Source organism: Lissotriton helveticus, chromosome 5_1, assembly GCF_964261635.1.
Source record: "Lissotriton helveticus chromosome 5_1, aLisHel1.1, whole genome shotgun sequence".
Lineage (NCBI taxonomy): Eukaryota > Metazoa > Chordata > Amphibia > Caudata > Salamandridae > Lissotriton > Lissotriton helveticus.
The window spans coordinates 35245452-35260033 of record NC_136065.1 but is presented as its reverse complement, the minus strand read 5'-3'; the positions used below and the strand labels follow the sequence as shown (position 1 = coordinate 35260033).

At 44.4% G+C, this 14582-nt stretch overlaps 1 protein-coding gene across 1 annotated transcript in view; it reads right to left on the bottom strand.

Annotated features, from left to right (window-relative positions):
• The window catches only part of LOC144754107 (E3 ubiquitin-protein ligase TRIM39-like), a 116012-nt gene that overhangs the window by 67187 nt on the left and 34243 nt on the right, over positions 1–14582 (bottom strand). Inside the window, exon 4 of the mRNA XM_078641672.1 lies at positions 923–945. Coding sequence (XP_078497798.1) covers positions 923–945 — 23 coding nt within the window. The remainder of the gene's footprint in view (positions 1–922; positions 946–14582) is intronic.

Genomic DNA, 14582 nt, shown 5'->3' with positions numbered 1-14582 from the left:
ACCTAGACACTGCAGCGCTGAAAATTTACCTTGACTCCCCGCAGCGCTCTACTCAGGCTCTCCTCGCAGCCCCCTCTATGACTCACAACCCGCCTCCTATCGTGGCGGGGTCTCCATACGCCAGCCTTTCTTTCCAACGCGCTGTCCCAGTGCGCTGCTTGAGGGGGAAAGCCGACCAGCGTCGCACAGGCACAAGAGTCTGCAGCGGATCTCACACGCTTTAAAGGTGACAGCGCGAGACACTTCCCAGAGGGGGGGGGCGCGATCAAAGTCTCTGCCTCAGGCTGGTGACTGGGGGCTCGAGCGGAGCTTGCGCCCACGTTCCAAACAGCGCCTTCAGTGTGATTTATACTCGCTAGCCAGGCTGAGGCACAGTAAACTTTCACAGTTAAGAGCGCTTAGAGGACACTAGCGCCTAAGTGAGGAAGTCCGTCAGAGCACTGAAAAGGGGGCGCGCTGGTGGCCAGAAAGAGTCACCTTACTTTCTTCGTGGATCAAGGCAGTTCCCACGCCTCACACTGCTCACCCCTGGCAGCTGTTAGATGACCTCGGGACCGCCTCCGTTGCTTTCCGCTGTAATCGGAGCCCCACAGCCACGTCCGTCTCCTTCTCCGCTCGTCCTCTGAGCTCCTTCTTGATTCCTGGGCGTGTTGAGGTCACAGGGGTAGTTTACCCTCGTCGCCAGTGTAGTGATGGCAATAAATAACCAAGCTGGAAACGGTGGAAGAAAATCAACCGGTCTTTAATTTAAGGAATCAAACTCCCGTGACCTCAGCCACAGCCTCGCTTCTCGAGCCGCCTCACCTAGTCCCCGGCGCTCGCCTTGGAATGCTGATCGCGGTGACATTCTAAGTGATGTCACCGCGAGCAGCTCCATTACATGCGGAGCGCCGGGGGAGTATATGCGTGGAAGATACCACACCTGCTTAGGGTGCTTCTGAGATCCTGCAAAAGAGAGAGACAAACACAGTGAAATCAGTTTCCACAGGAGATGTCAAAGGTATGGCAGTATTTTTAGGAGTGAAACACTTAACTATCTATGGTTAGAAAACAGCGACTGGGGTCACATGACACAGCACTTCTGGGGTATCGCATGACTAATTACAAAATGTGATATTCTGAATGAGGTCACAGGATATAACAGAAACTGATACTCGGAATGGTAATGACAGAGCACAGTGTCACTCTGAATGGAGCCACAAAACACAGCACATTCTGATATTCTGAATGAGGTCACTTGGCACATTGTATGATGTTCTCAACAGGGTCACATGCATGGGCATCATTTAGGGATTGCCAGGGGTCACGGCTGTGACTCCAGGCTTGTCCCATGTGACCTCTGACACTGTTTGTGTGACCTTTGGCTTCAGAGGTAGTGAAATGAGTACCAAGAACACAGAGGAAGCTCGCCCTTTTGAGAGCCGTGCTTCACCTTTGTTTTCAGCCAGTTTTATATTAATAATAATCTATTATTCACTATTAGTTTAACTGTTAGTGTAATAAAAAATGGGGCACAAGGATCTAGAATGACAACTTCTGGGGCAGATGTCTTAAATAAAAAAATGCTTTTAAATGTATGTAGGGTACGTGCTTGGGATCAGAGTGTGGTTGTGTGTTTGTGAGTGTGTTTGTAAGTGTGAGCATGAGTGTGTGTAAGTAAAAGTGAGTGTCAGTGACAGGTAGTGTGTGAGAGCCATTAAAAGGGAGTGAGTGAGAATAAGTGAGAATGAGTGGCAGTGAGCATGAGTGAGTCAGAATGAGCGACAATAGGAGTGAGTGCACAAGTGAAAAAGTATGAGTGAGTAAGACCTAGAGTCAGTGTGAATGAAGGAGAGAGAATGAGTGATACAGAGTGTGTGAGAATTACAGAGTTAGAGCAAGAGAGTATGAGTAAGTATGATGGTGTCAGAGTAAGAATGAGTGAGAGTGAGGTAGACTGAGTGAGAATGAATGATTGAGTGTGGTTGAGTAAATGTGAGTGAGGATATGATGTAATGCTTGCTAGTCTGCCATTGGCCCTTACATACTGAATGTATTTGTGGCTTATAGAGGGATCCATGGAAAGATTCCACAGCTGGAATACTGGCGGTAATTGTAGGCATGGACAGGCACCTGTTAAAACCACTGCTACTGTCACACTGGAGGCAATTTCTGGCGTGGGGGTAACTGTGGCAAAATACTAGCACTAGCTCATTGGAGATGCTTCTTGGCATATGGGAAGAAAACCATGACATAAGGGGGCAACAATCACAAAATTATAGCCCTGATGTACTAGATGTAATTCCACTCAGTGGCAGGTTCTGCCCCCATAGACCCTAAAATGCATTTAGAAAGTTTATATTACCGGCCGCGATGCTTATATTACAGCCGTGGGCTGGCTGCACATTGCAAGCATCAGACATTTAATTTATGAGTGGGCGGGGTGGGGCATCATTATAGACTGCACGGGAAGAGTGTCTGGGTCTAAAGATGTGTAAGTGCGCATGTCAGGGTGAATGGGTGTCTTCCTATGACCAACCCGACATGTGCACATAAGGCCTCTCCTACCTGCACAACGTTAGTGAGCCAGGGATCACATCTGCAGCCTCCCCAGTCTCCTAAGGAGAGCTGACTTTGCCTGCTCCAGCCAATCCCGACCCTGCTCTTATGCTGTGAAGCAGCTTCTGGATTGGCTCAAGAGGCGAAGAGTAGGCCTAGTCTTGGAGGCAGCAGGTTTTGCTTTACAGAAGAACATGGCCAATCACAGCATGGCTTTATTATGAAGCCATGCACTGATGGGTCATTTTCTATCCCTTGCTGCCTTCCCTTCAGTCGCTCTACTGTTTCCGCCTCCTCAACATGCCCAGTCCAGGGAGTAGCAAAGACGAAGGTGAGAAGCGCTGCGAGTAAGATTCGGTTATGGCAATAAACTATTTTACAGGATTAATGTTTCCTTAAGATGTTTTACAAGACAGAAAATTAACCTGGTAAACAGACATAAGAGAGACCTGAGAATATGGTCAGAATATGGTAAAAGAAATCAAGAAATCGAGCCATAAAATTAAAGGGTGTAGAAAGATAAACAAAAGAGGAGCGAAAAATAAAATCACAAGTGGAAGCCAGATGAGTGAGGCACAAAAATATACATTTTCTAAGTGGTAAAATGTAGACTTCATCATTTAAGAGCCCTTTTGTGTGCATGTTTGTGCTGGTGAGTTTCCGTCAGTGGAGTGTGCCATTCTCTTCAGAGTCAAGAGACATGATGGGGGGGGTTCCTCTTCAGCACCCTGCAGCTTGACCTTCTGGGTGCTATCCAAAATGAATAACCAACAACGGCACCTATTAGCTAAGCGCTTTTATATTAGATGCACTTGCACGACCTTGGAACCAGCTCCAGCTCCACATCTTAAACAATAGTGGCAGCTTCACAATTCCGGTGTGTGATATAATTAGGGGACCGGCTGTGGCCTAACGGCTAGAGCGGTCAACCTCGAAGCTGGGGAACCGGGTTTGAGTCTCGGCAGAGATGCTCAACATCCTGTGATTCTGGCAAAATCAGTTCATCTCTCCATGCCTAACAAAATGAATGTGCTCGTCTAACGTAACCAGTGCTCATGTAAAGCGCTCCGATACCTTCGGGTTGAGTTTGCGCTCAGTAAAACTAAAAGAAAAATTAACCTGTTATCTCAGGAAAGGCCACTTAAATACTGATTCTTTTGGCAGTGCAGGCTGACTGCTGGGGAAGCGGGTGGGGCATGTTTATGACTCCTAAAGACCCTCACTGGAAGCATTATAAATTGTAATAAAATAATGAGAGAAATGTAAAATAGGTTCCTGGCTCTGGTTTGTGCCTAAAATTCTACTGTCTTTGAGGGTACTGCTCCCACATCTGTGTATTGCCTACTGCTGGGGTCTCCAACTTTTTCTGCAATAAGAGCCACTTATGATTGAAGAAAAGCACCCGAGCTGCTATCATTTGTGTTGCAATAGTGACCACGTCAGACAAGATTACAGGAGTCGTCGTCCCGTGCACGATTACCAGCAATTTCAAATGCCTCTGAATGATGGTAACACGTGCAATAGTAATCGCAATAATATTAATAATACGTCTCTCCAAAGCTGTATGAGTAATACATGACAGCCACAGGTGCTATGCCCCCGACCCAGGGTAATAATATTAATAATATATCCCTCCAAAGCTGCATGAATAATACATGGCGGCCAAAGGTGCAATGCCCCCGGCTCAGGGTAATAATATTAATAATACATCCTTCCAAAGCTGCATGAGTAATACATGACTTCTATAGGTGCAATGCCCCCGGCCCAGGACATTAATATTAATAATACGTCCCTCCAAAGCTGCATGAGTAATACATGACAGCCACACGTGCAATGCCCTCAGCCCATGGTAATAATATTAATAATACGCCTCTCTAAGACTGCATGAGTAATACATGAGGGCCATAAGGGCAATGCCCCCGACCCATGGTAATAATATTAATAATACGTCTCTCCAAAGCTGCATCAGTAATACATGACAGCCACAGGTGCTATGCCCCCGACCCAGGGTAATAATATTAATAATATATCCCTCCAAAGCTGCATGAATAATACATGGCGGCCAAAGGTGCAATGCCCCCGGCTCAGGGTAATAATATTAATAATACATCCTTCCAAAGCTGCATGAGTAATACATGACTTCTATAGGTGCAATGCCCCCGGCCCAGGACATTAATATTAATAATACGTCCCTCCAAAGCTGCATGAGTAATACATGACAGCCACACGTGCAATGCCCTCAGCCCATGGTAATAATATTAATAATACGCCTCTCTAAGACTGCATGAGTAATACATGAGGGCCATAAGGGCAATGCCCCCGACCCATGGTAATAATATTAATAATACATCCTTCCAAAGCTGCATGAGTAATACATGACTTCTATAGGTGCAATGCCCCCGGCCCAGGGCATTAATATTAATAATACGTCTCTCCAACGCTGCAGGATTTATCACTCAAATAACAGCTTTAAATATATCTTGGAAATCCATTTTCCTTCTAAACATCAGTTCATGAGTTCTGAAACTAAATACATATTAATCTCAAATACAAACTTCAGAATTGTAGTACATATAATAATTCAACCAAGCAAAAACGTCTAATTTAGTAGACTGGCTACACACGAGAGCTACTTGCAGGTAGCTGGGGAGACGCCAGTAGCTCACAAGCTAATCGTGGGAGAAGCCTGGTCTATTGGAATTATAAGCCAGTAGAGTGACTGCCTTAGTGGGTGGTGCAAGCAGGGGACCACTATTGTCAGATAAACCAAACGCATAGGACCCTTTGAGGTTCATCAACAGGCCATGGGCCATCGTCCTTGATGACACAAGAGGTTCATCAACATGTCGGGAGTCATCTTCCTGTAATTACAAGAGAGGTTACTCCAAAAGGTCATGGGAGAGTATCCTAGAATGAGTTGCGAGGTCATATCAACGGGTCGGGTCCATCATTCCAGCAGGAGGCAAGAGTGGTCCTCTCTTGTGAGAAGGATGAGCCTCCCTTGGACTGTGCGTCTTACGGGTCCTATTTCATTTCTCAACACCGACACAAAACTATGGGCCAAACCTTATCTACATTGGTGATGGTGGGCTTGATTCCTACATTCGCCACCCGGGATACATATGTTTACTATCTATCACTTTCCTAGAAGCAGAAATGGCATTTGAGCATGTGTTTAGATTGACTGGTAAATTACATCTTTGTACCAACATTGACAGGTCATGGTCATTATAAACTACTTCAACTTACACTGTTCCAGAACAGGCTGTGGAACTAGAGAGGGATGCTCTCTGCCACCATCGGAGGGATGCTGTCCGTCAACCCCGGAGGGATGCTCTCTGCCACCCTCGGAGGGATGCTCTCTGCCACCCTCGGAGGGATGTTCGCTGTCACCCATGGAGGGATGCTCTCCGCCCTCCTCAGAGGGATGCTCCATCCCCCCATCACCCTCGGAGGGATGCTGTCCGTCACCCTCAGAGGGATGCTCTCTGTCACCCCCAGAGGGATGCTCTCTGTCACCCCCAGAGGGATGCTCTCTGTCACCCCCAGAGGGATGCTCTCTGTCACCCTCAGAGGGATGTTCTCCGTCACTCTCAGAGGGATTCTCTCTGTTTCACCTAGGAAGGATGCTCTCTGTCACCCTCTGAGGAATGTTCTCTGTCATCCTCCGAGGGATTCTCTCTGTCAACCTTGGATGTCTGTCACCCTGGAAGGGATACTCTCTGTCACCCTCAGAAGGATGCTCTCTGCCACCCTCCGAGGGATTCTCTCTGTTGCCCTCAGAGAAATGCTGTCACCCTAAAAGGGATGCTTTCTGTCACCCTAAAAGGGATGCTTTCTGCCACCCTCGAAGGAGGGAAGGATACTCTCTTTTTCCCTTGGAGAGATGCTCTCTGTCACTCTCCGGGTGTGCAACGCAGGAGTGGTCACCCTGAAGACTCAAAAAAATGTAAATCAGTAATGCGGGAGTGCGGACTATACATCAGCAGCAGTACAAGTTAAAACAAGGTTTAAAATTCATACCCCAGTTTAAAAGAAAGAGGAGGCTCGGCGTGAGGGAAGACTCCAACGCTCTAACGCTCTGTCGCTGTGGGAAAAAAGTCGTCAGACTCAAAGTTGGAGCTGGAGGCGGGTCCCGGTGCAATATGCGGTGCGAAGCCGCCCAATAGGTCAGGGAGGGAGAGTGATGGGAGCAGGAACAGGAGGTTTGGAGACGTTTGGATGGAGGCCGTGCTCTGCTTGTTAGCACGCCGTAAAGTCTTGATTAGAACGGATTTTAGAGGGCCACCCAACAGCTGCTCCCTTCTCAGCGTGGGAGCTGATCTCAAAGAAGATGGTTTAAAGGACTGTTTAAACTGCAAGGAGGGGTGTGAACAGAGGAAAAGCTGCAGGTACAGTGTGTGAGTGTATGTGCTTGCATGAATCTAACTATAAGACCAGGAAGGGTGACCTCAGAGAATTTGATAATTAATTCTTCTCAGGAGAACCCCAGACAACACAATATTACAATCCCAAGCTCAAGTACAAGCTCAAGCGCAGATTTTGGCGTCAGAGGCTTAATTGAAAGAGGCTATAAAAGTGGATACAAAAAAATCATACAAAAAATCTTACTCAAAATATAAGCTATCCCTTACGCAACCCGCAACCGAAGATTACCCGCGTTGCCCCCTGAAAGTTTAGGTCATACTGTACTTGAAGAGGGACTGGAAAACTCCCTTGAGTTTAATAAAATAAAACTCAATAACCGAAAACAACAAGCATTGGCATAGCCAATAGGTCTTGCTTTTGGGACCTTATAAGTATTTAGTTTTGCAGCACAATATCCTTGGTGCAACAACATCAGCTGTTGCATGGCTAAACCTTGTACCTTATAAGTGTGTAGCCATGCAACAGTTGATATTGTTGCACCAAGGATATTTGTGCTGCATAACTAAATACTTATAAGGTCCCTAAAGCGAGACCTAGTGGCAATGCGAAGCTTGTTTACAAATGCAGTGACTCACATACATCGATGGATTTATGACTCAGACTAGCCCAGGCTCGAAACTTCACTGAATACCTTCGCTCTGTGCCTCACTCTCATGGACAACTTTGCGTGCAGAGCAATGTTGAGACTGGCTGAGGCCGGTGTGTTTTGTGGTCATTAAGGTGCTTCCTGTTCATCATGTACTCTGAGATCCTCTCAGCCGGCTCCTTCTAGTTCTCACCGGTTTGAGTCAAAAGTACCATTGGTGCTGGTGCTGAGTAAATAAAAAAGTAAACGAAATACGCTCCTGTTTAGTTTTAAAAAGGTAATGGTTTTGTGTGCCATCCCTTGCTTCTAAACAATTGATACCTATACCTTTAAAAAATAAAACCAGCACAGCGGCAGAGGATATGGCGCCATGAAAAATCTCTATAAATTGTTGTCTAATTTATAGGTTCTTTTTTGTAGCGATAGCAACCTTCAATTTTTTTCGAAAGTCACCGAAGGAGGGGCTCTCTTATTTTTTAGTCGATGATCTCCTTTTCTTTATTAATTGTGCCCGTTATATTGTAACTCGTGCAGTTAATAAAGAAAATTAGACAACAATTTATAGAGATTTTTCACGTTTGCCCTGACGAAGTCCTTGGGCTTATTAGCCGGACGAAACACGTGTTGGCAATGAAGCAATGAATTGCGAGTTAAGGAAATGATGTGAAGAGTTGTGTGCAGCGACTGCATTTGAACTGTGAAGAAATAAAGAAGAAAATATTTTGAAAATCACTTTATCAGAGTATCAGCAAAAATCTTTGATTGGACTCTATTGATTTCTTACCTAGTATTGCTCTGGTTGAGAATTGTGAAAAATTTGATTTTACTGGTATACTTTGTTTTACCTGTTTGATTACAACTATTGGCAAGGATTGTATCTTCACCTTTGAGCATTCACTAGAAGACTATAATACAATAAGAACACTACCTGTAGCGCATTTGTTTCCCTCTTGTCAGTTTTTGTATACAAAATCATTTACGAATACCCATTAATAATTATTAAAAACATAATTACAATTGAATAATGAATTAACAATAAATTAACAATATATACCAATACATATTAATTAATAAATATTAGTCATCAAATAATAAATATTGAACAATAAAATATTTTTCATGACTTTTTTTTATTATTTAAAATGAATTCACAATTAAAAAATAATAACATTATTTTTCATATCAAATAATTCTTTTTATGAAACATTGATTACTAATTATTTAAAAATAATTTCCAATTATTAAAAAATAATTACCAATTAAAAACATTAATTGCCAATTAACAAAATTAATTACCACATAAAAAATTTATTACCAATTAAAACAATTATTTGCCAATTAAAAACATTAATTACCAATTAAAAAAATGAATTACCAATTAAAACAATTATTTACCAATTAAAAACATTAATTACCAATTAAATTAATCAAATAAAATAGTTAATTGCAAATTAATAATTAATTAAAAATTAAATATTTACCCATTCCAATAAATAAAAATAAATCATTAATTAATTATAATTAAATTACTTCCCACCCAATTCCCCTATAAACCCACAACCCACTACAGAAATAAACACAAACATTAATTAAAATTAATTTATAATTCCTAAAAATGTATAATTAATTTAGTATATTTAAATTACTTCCCACCCTATTCCCCTATAAACCCACAACCCGCTCCAGTACTAAAACATAAAATGTACTGGGCGTGTGCTTGAAGTGGGCGTGTCGTGCGGGGGATAGCGTTCTGGGGTATTTGACGTAGACGCACTGTGTGGCGTCTAAGTGCACCACGTCGTGTTTGTGGAGTGAGTATTGTGCATGCCAGGACCGATCAGGGGCGTCGGCGGGAGCGGACACACAGGTTTGTCTCCTGCGGCAAGGACACAAAACCGCAGAGCACACACTCACGGAGGGGGGGGTTCTTTATGTGTGTGTGCGCGTGTGTGTATGCGCGGTGGCAGCGGTGGGGGGGTTTCTCTATGTGGGTGTGAGTGCGTGTGCACGGCGGGGGGCGGCGGGGGTTCTCTAGGTGTGTGTGTGTGTGCGGTGGGTGGGTCTGTATGTGTGTGTGTGTGTGCGTGTGTGCCTGCTTTCAAGGAGCCATGGGAGACAGGAAGCGCGCGCCACCTGATCCGAGTCCGCAAGGTTGTGCGTGCATATCACTTGTCTCCTGTCTCCCTTGGCTCCTTGAAAGCAGAAATGATTGCAATAAAGTCTTGCAGCGACGATCGCTTCGCGATCGGTTCGCAGTGCGAGACCTAAAAAGGGTACAACCCAGTTAAGCCATCAGGACCTGGGTGATTAACAGTACAGAGGATAGGGGGTCCCAGTGGGACAATTTGGATGAACACACATATTTATGTAGCAGCATCCATTAAATTAATCATACTATAAAATTCTGCTCAATACTATTTATTCATATTGATCATCAATCTGAATGTTAAAAATCCAACAAAACATCTGGAAAATACATATACAAAAGTGCCCCAAATGTGTAGAAGGGAGAAAGGTTCAAAGTGAGGGTTAAATGAGGGCGGAGAGGGAGTAACAATATACACATCAACAATGATATTGGTATGTCCTACATGACAATTATATACAAGCGAAATAATAAGCAGCCAATATGCCACTGAATAGGCACAATGAACAAAGCACTGTTGCACGCATTGGCATATATACAATATGTCGACATTTCGACCACTGACAGACGTAGGTGACCTTGATTCTTTCAATGTGGTCTTCTCAGGACTGTGAAGGGGCCTCTGAGAATTTAATAAAGGGAAATACTTAGAATTTGTTATAATTTGTAATGCAAAGTCTAGATATAAAAGGGAAACTAAACTACCGTACACCACCATTGGCTAAGTGGTTGAAATGATAGTAGTAGGCCCGTGGGCTGCTATGTCAGAGAAAAGACAGACAGCAACCTAAAAAGAGAGGAAGGTTGGACGCCATCAGTTATTTGCAAAGGGATTTGATTTAGGGTTGATATGGTGTATGTAAAACACAGAATTATTCTGGACTTCTCATAAGGTAATGTCAAAATGCAACTATGTTCTTTTCAAAAGAAAACAAGAGGGTCGAGTTTGAATCCAAAGGTTCCCAATTACTGTGAAGAGTAACAAACAAGCACGCGCCCATAGATATAACACCACTCCTCAAAATAATGTAAGGTTTTAAAATGTTTAAAGGAAAAGCGTGACTGTAAAAATTGGTCTCATTACCTTGTAGAAAAGAGCTTTCATCATTAACTGGGTAAGGAAAATGCTACTTACCAGTATGCATCTGTTCTTGGCATGTAGAGCTGCAGAATCGTACACTTTTGCAATAGATCGCCACCTGGTGTTGGGCTCGGATGATTGCAGGTTGTTGTCTTCTTGGAATAAGTCTTTGTAGTCACGAGATAGGTGACTCCTCCCTTGGACAATACTGCGCATGGTCATCGACTCCATCCTCAGATTGTTTTTCGCCATGATGGGAAATGATGGAGTTAGTAGAAGTAAAGAGAAAAAGGATGTCCATGCGTGTGCATCGAACTAAGATGAGTACTGGAACGGATAGAAGTCCCTGGGAGGTGGGAGGGCGTGTACGATTCTGCAGCTCTACATGCCAAGAACAGATGCATACTGGTAAGTAGCATTTTCCGTTCGAGGCATATGAGCTGCAGATCGTACACTTTTGCAACAATTGTGCAGCAGTGTCTCCCCTAGCGGTGGTCGCTTGTATCCGTTGCAGTATTCTGAAATTGTGTTCCAAGGACAGCTTGGCCTACTGCAGCTTGCTGCTTGGCCTGCACATCAACACAATAGTGTTTAGTGAAGGTGTGTATTGTAGACCATGTTGCTGCCTTGCATATGTCCTCTAGTGGTATATTTCCTAAGAAAGCCATAGAGGCTCCTAGTTTGCGAGTGGAATGTGCTCTAGGAGGAACTGTTAGTGTACGTTTAGCTTTTTGATAGCATATTTGTATACACTTTACAATCCACCTGGCAATTCCCCCCTTAGAGATGGGGTTGCCTTTGTGTGGGGGAGGGAAAGATATAAATAATTGTTTTGTCTTTCTGAAGGATTTAGTCCTATCTGTGTAGTATAATAGGGCTCTCCTAACATCTAAGGTGTGTAAAGCTCTTTCTGCAACAGAGTCTGGGTTTTGGAAAAACACAGTAGCTCTACTGATTGGTTAAGGTGAAAAGGAGTGATAAACTTTGGCAGGAGTTTTGGATTAGGCCTGATAACCACTTTGTTAGGATGTATTTGAAAAAATGGTTCTTGTATTGTGAATGCTTGTATTTCACTAACTCTTCTGAGAGATGTGATGGCAACAAGGAAAGCAGTTTTCCATGTTAGGAATTGCAATTCACACTTGTGTAAGGGCTCGAAAGGGGTCCCATAAGTCTTGTAAGTACCACGTTCAGGTTCCACACCGGAGCAGGTGGTAACCTAGGTGGGATTATTCGTTTTAATCCTTCCATAAATGCTTTGATTGCAAGTACTCTGAAGAGAGATAGATGTTGTCTATTCTGTAAATAGGCTGCAATTGCTGCCAGATGAAGGCATATGGAGGAATAAGCTAAGTTGGACCTTTGTAGGTGTAGAAGGTAGCAAATGATATTTTGGATGGAAGCATCCAGTGGGTCAATGTGATTGTTGTTACAATATATTGCAAACCTTTTCCACTTAGCGGCATAACACGCTCTGGTAGTGGCTGTTCTAGCTTCTTTAATTATGTTCATACAATCTGGTGGCAGGTTTAAGTAACCGAACTCTAAGACTTCAGGAGCCAGATCGCCAAATTAATTTGGCTTGGTTCTGGGTGTCTTATTTCTCCATGGTTCTGTGTTAACAGGGAGGGCGTGAGCTGTATTTCTGATGTGGAACCAGTGAGTGATCTAGTAGTGTGGTGAACCACGGCTGACGTGCCCATGTGGGAGCTACTAGTATTAGTTTGAGAGACTGTTGCCTGAGTTTGCGCACTACTAGTGGAATGAGTGGGAGAGGTGGAAAAGCGTACGCAAATCTGCCTGACTAGTTCATCCATATTGCATTCCCCTCCGACCGTGGGTGTGGAAACCTGGAGGCGAAGGTTGGGCATTTTGTATTCTCGTGTGTGGCAAAGAGATCTATCTGTGGATGCCCCCACCTTTGGAAGAATGGCTGAAGAACTTGTGGATGTATATCCCATTCGTGAATCTGTTGTGACTGTCGACTTAACAGATCTGCTATCTGATTGTGAATTCCTGGGAGGTGTTCTACAGTCAGGTGTATGTTTTGAGGAATTGTGGAATTTTAGTTCGTGAACTGAACATCATCTGCGCCATCTTGCCCATTCCTCAGACTCACGTATGAACATACACGACAGCCATTTTAGGTACCATGGTCTCCCTGTTCACGATCGATCGTCAGCGCACTTCCCTGACCCTGCAAGCATCCCCCATGCACACTGGCTGCCCCCGCTATCACATGCACAAGTCATGAACCCTCCCCTTCCGCATGACTCTGTCTCTGGGAATCACACCCCGCGCCTGACCAACACCTCCTTTCCTTCCATGAATACCCCTCTTTTGATAAACCCTTCCTCTACGCTCGATTGTCCACACCGATCCTTCCTTTCATGAATATCTCTCCTTTGATGACCCCTTCCTCTGAGCCCGATTGTCTGCACGGACCGCTGGTCATCCCTTAGCCTGAGGATACAGTTTATTGCCCACTACTGTATGCACTCGCCCCTCTTCAAAGGAGCTACTATTGATCATGACCTCCCCACCCCCTGAGATTCGATCAGGCGCACACATTCCAAAGGAATCGGCGGAACACTCAGCTGCATGATAGCCCCCTCCTATTGTATGGGGGGTGAGGACCTCTACTGTAGCCACGTGTTGGAATGAGCCGGAACTGGGGGGTACCGGGGATGTCTTTTTCCTTACTTCACAATGTCTTTATTGTAATAAAGAGCGGTCACATGTCGTAAACCAGTGTATAAAAGGCCAGGCCTCAGAGAGGCTAGGGAGAGCACCTCGAGACGATACCTTGTTGTCTGATCTGATGTGTTCTGCTCCGTCGGAATAAAACTTGTTTCCTGTCTTCCTGTCTCCAGCGCCTGCCTCTTTATTTGATAAACTTCGTATGATATTAGAGGCGTTTAACGCCGGGCAAAATTACTTAAGAAACATCGACTAAATCGCCTGACCATTTTTCTGACTTTCCTCAATTGGCGTCCCAAGCGTGGGGCCCATCAGCGACACGTGGATCCAGTGGGAGAGGTCCCGATGACAGAGTGAACAACTGCAACGATCGGGAGAGCTCCTGTCCGATAGACCCTCGTCTGACAGCCGATCATCCGAACTTCACTGGTTCTGAGCAGACCTCTCCCGAGTGATCTACGGTCCTGACTGGGAACCATCAGGAGTGCCGCGGTAGCAACAGAGAGTAGAGGACGATCGGGCGCTGGAAGCGGAAGACGAGAAACTGTCCATGCGGTCCGGGTAAGGTCGTGACACATGACGAATTGCGAATTGATTAATTGTTTGATTGATTGAAATACTAGTATTTGCTTTGTCGCTCTTTGAGATATTCGCTGCCTGCAAACGGGGAGGAATAGGAATATTCTATCTCCCTTTGCGGATAGTGAAGGGTAGGTAATGCGGACTTTTGTCCCCCATTGTAATCTGCCTTACCTATTTTTCTCCCCACTGATTGATTGTCCGAACATAGATTGTTTGGAGTATAGTTCTTTTGAGGTTCTCTGCTTGCAAATAGTGTAGAATAGCAATATTCTGTCTAGTCTTTGCAAATAGTGAAAGATAGGTAGTGCGGACCTTTGTCCCCCGTTGTAATCTGTCATGCCTGTCTTCTCCCCACTGATTGGTAGTTGGTACAACCCGGACCGCTTATTAGAGATGAACCATCCAGCTCCATTGGAAGGCACCCCTAATAAGGACATGTTCACTAAGCAAGGACTAGTCGCTATAGCTTATAGTAAGTTATGGCATAAATATACAAAAAAGGACCCCGAAAGTCAGTGGCC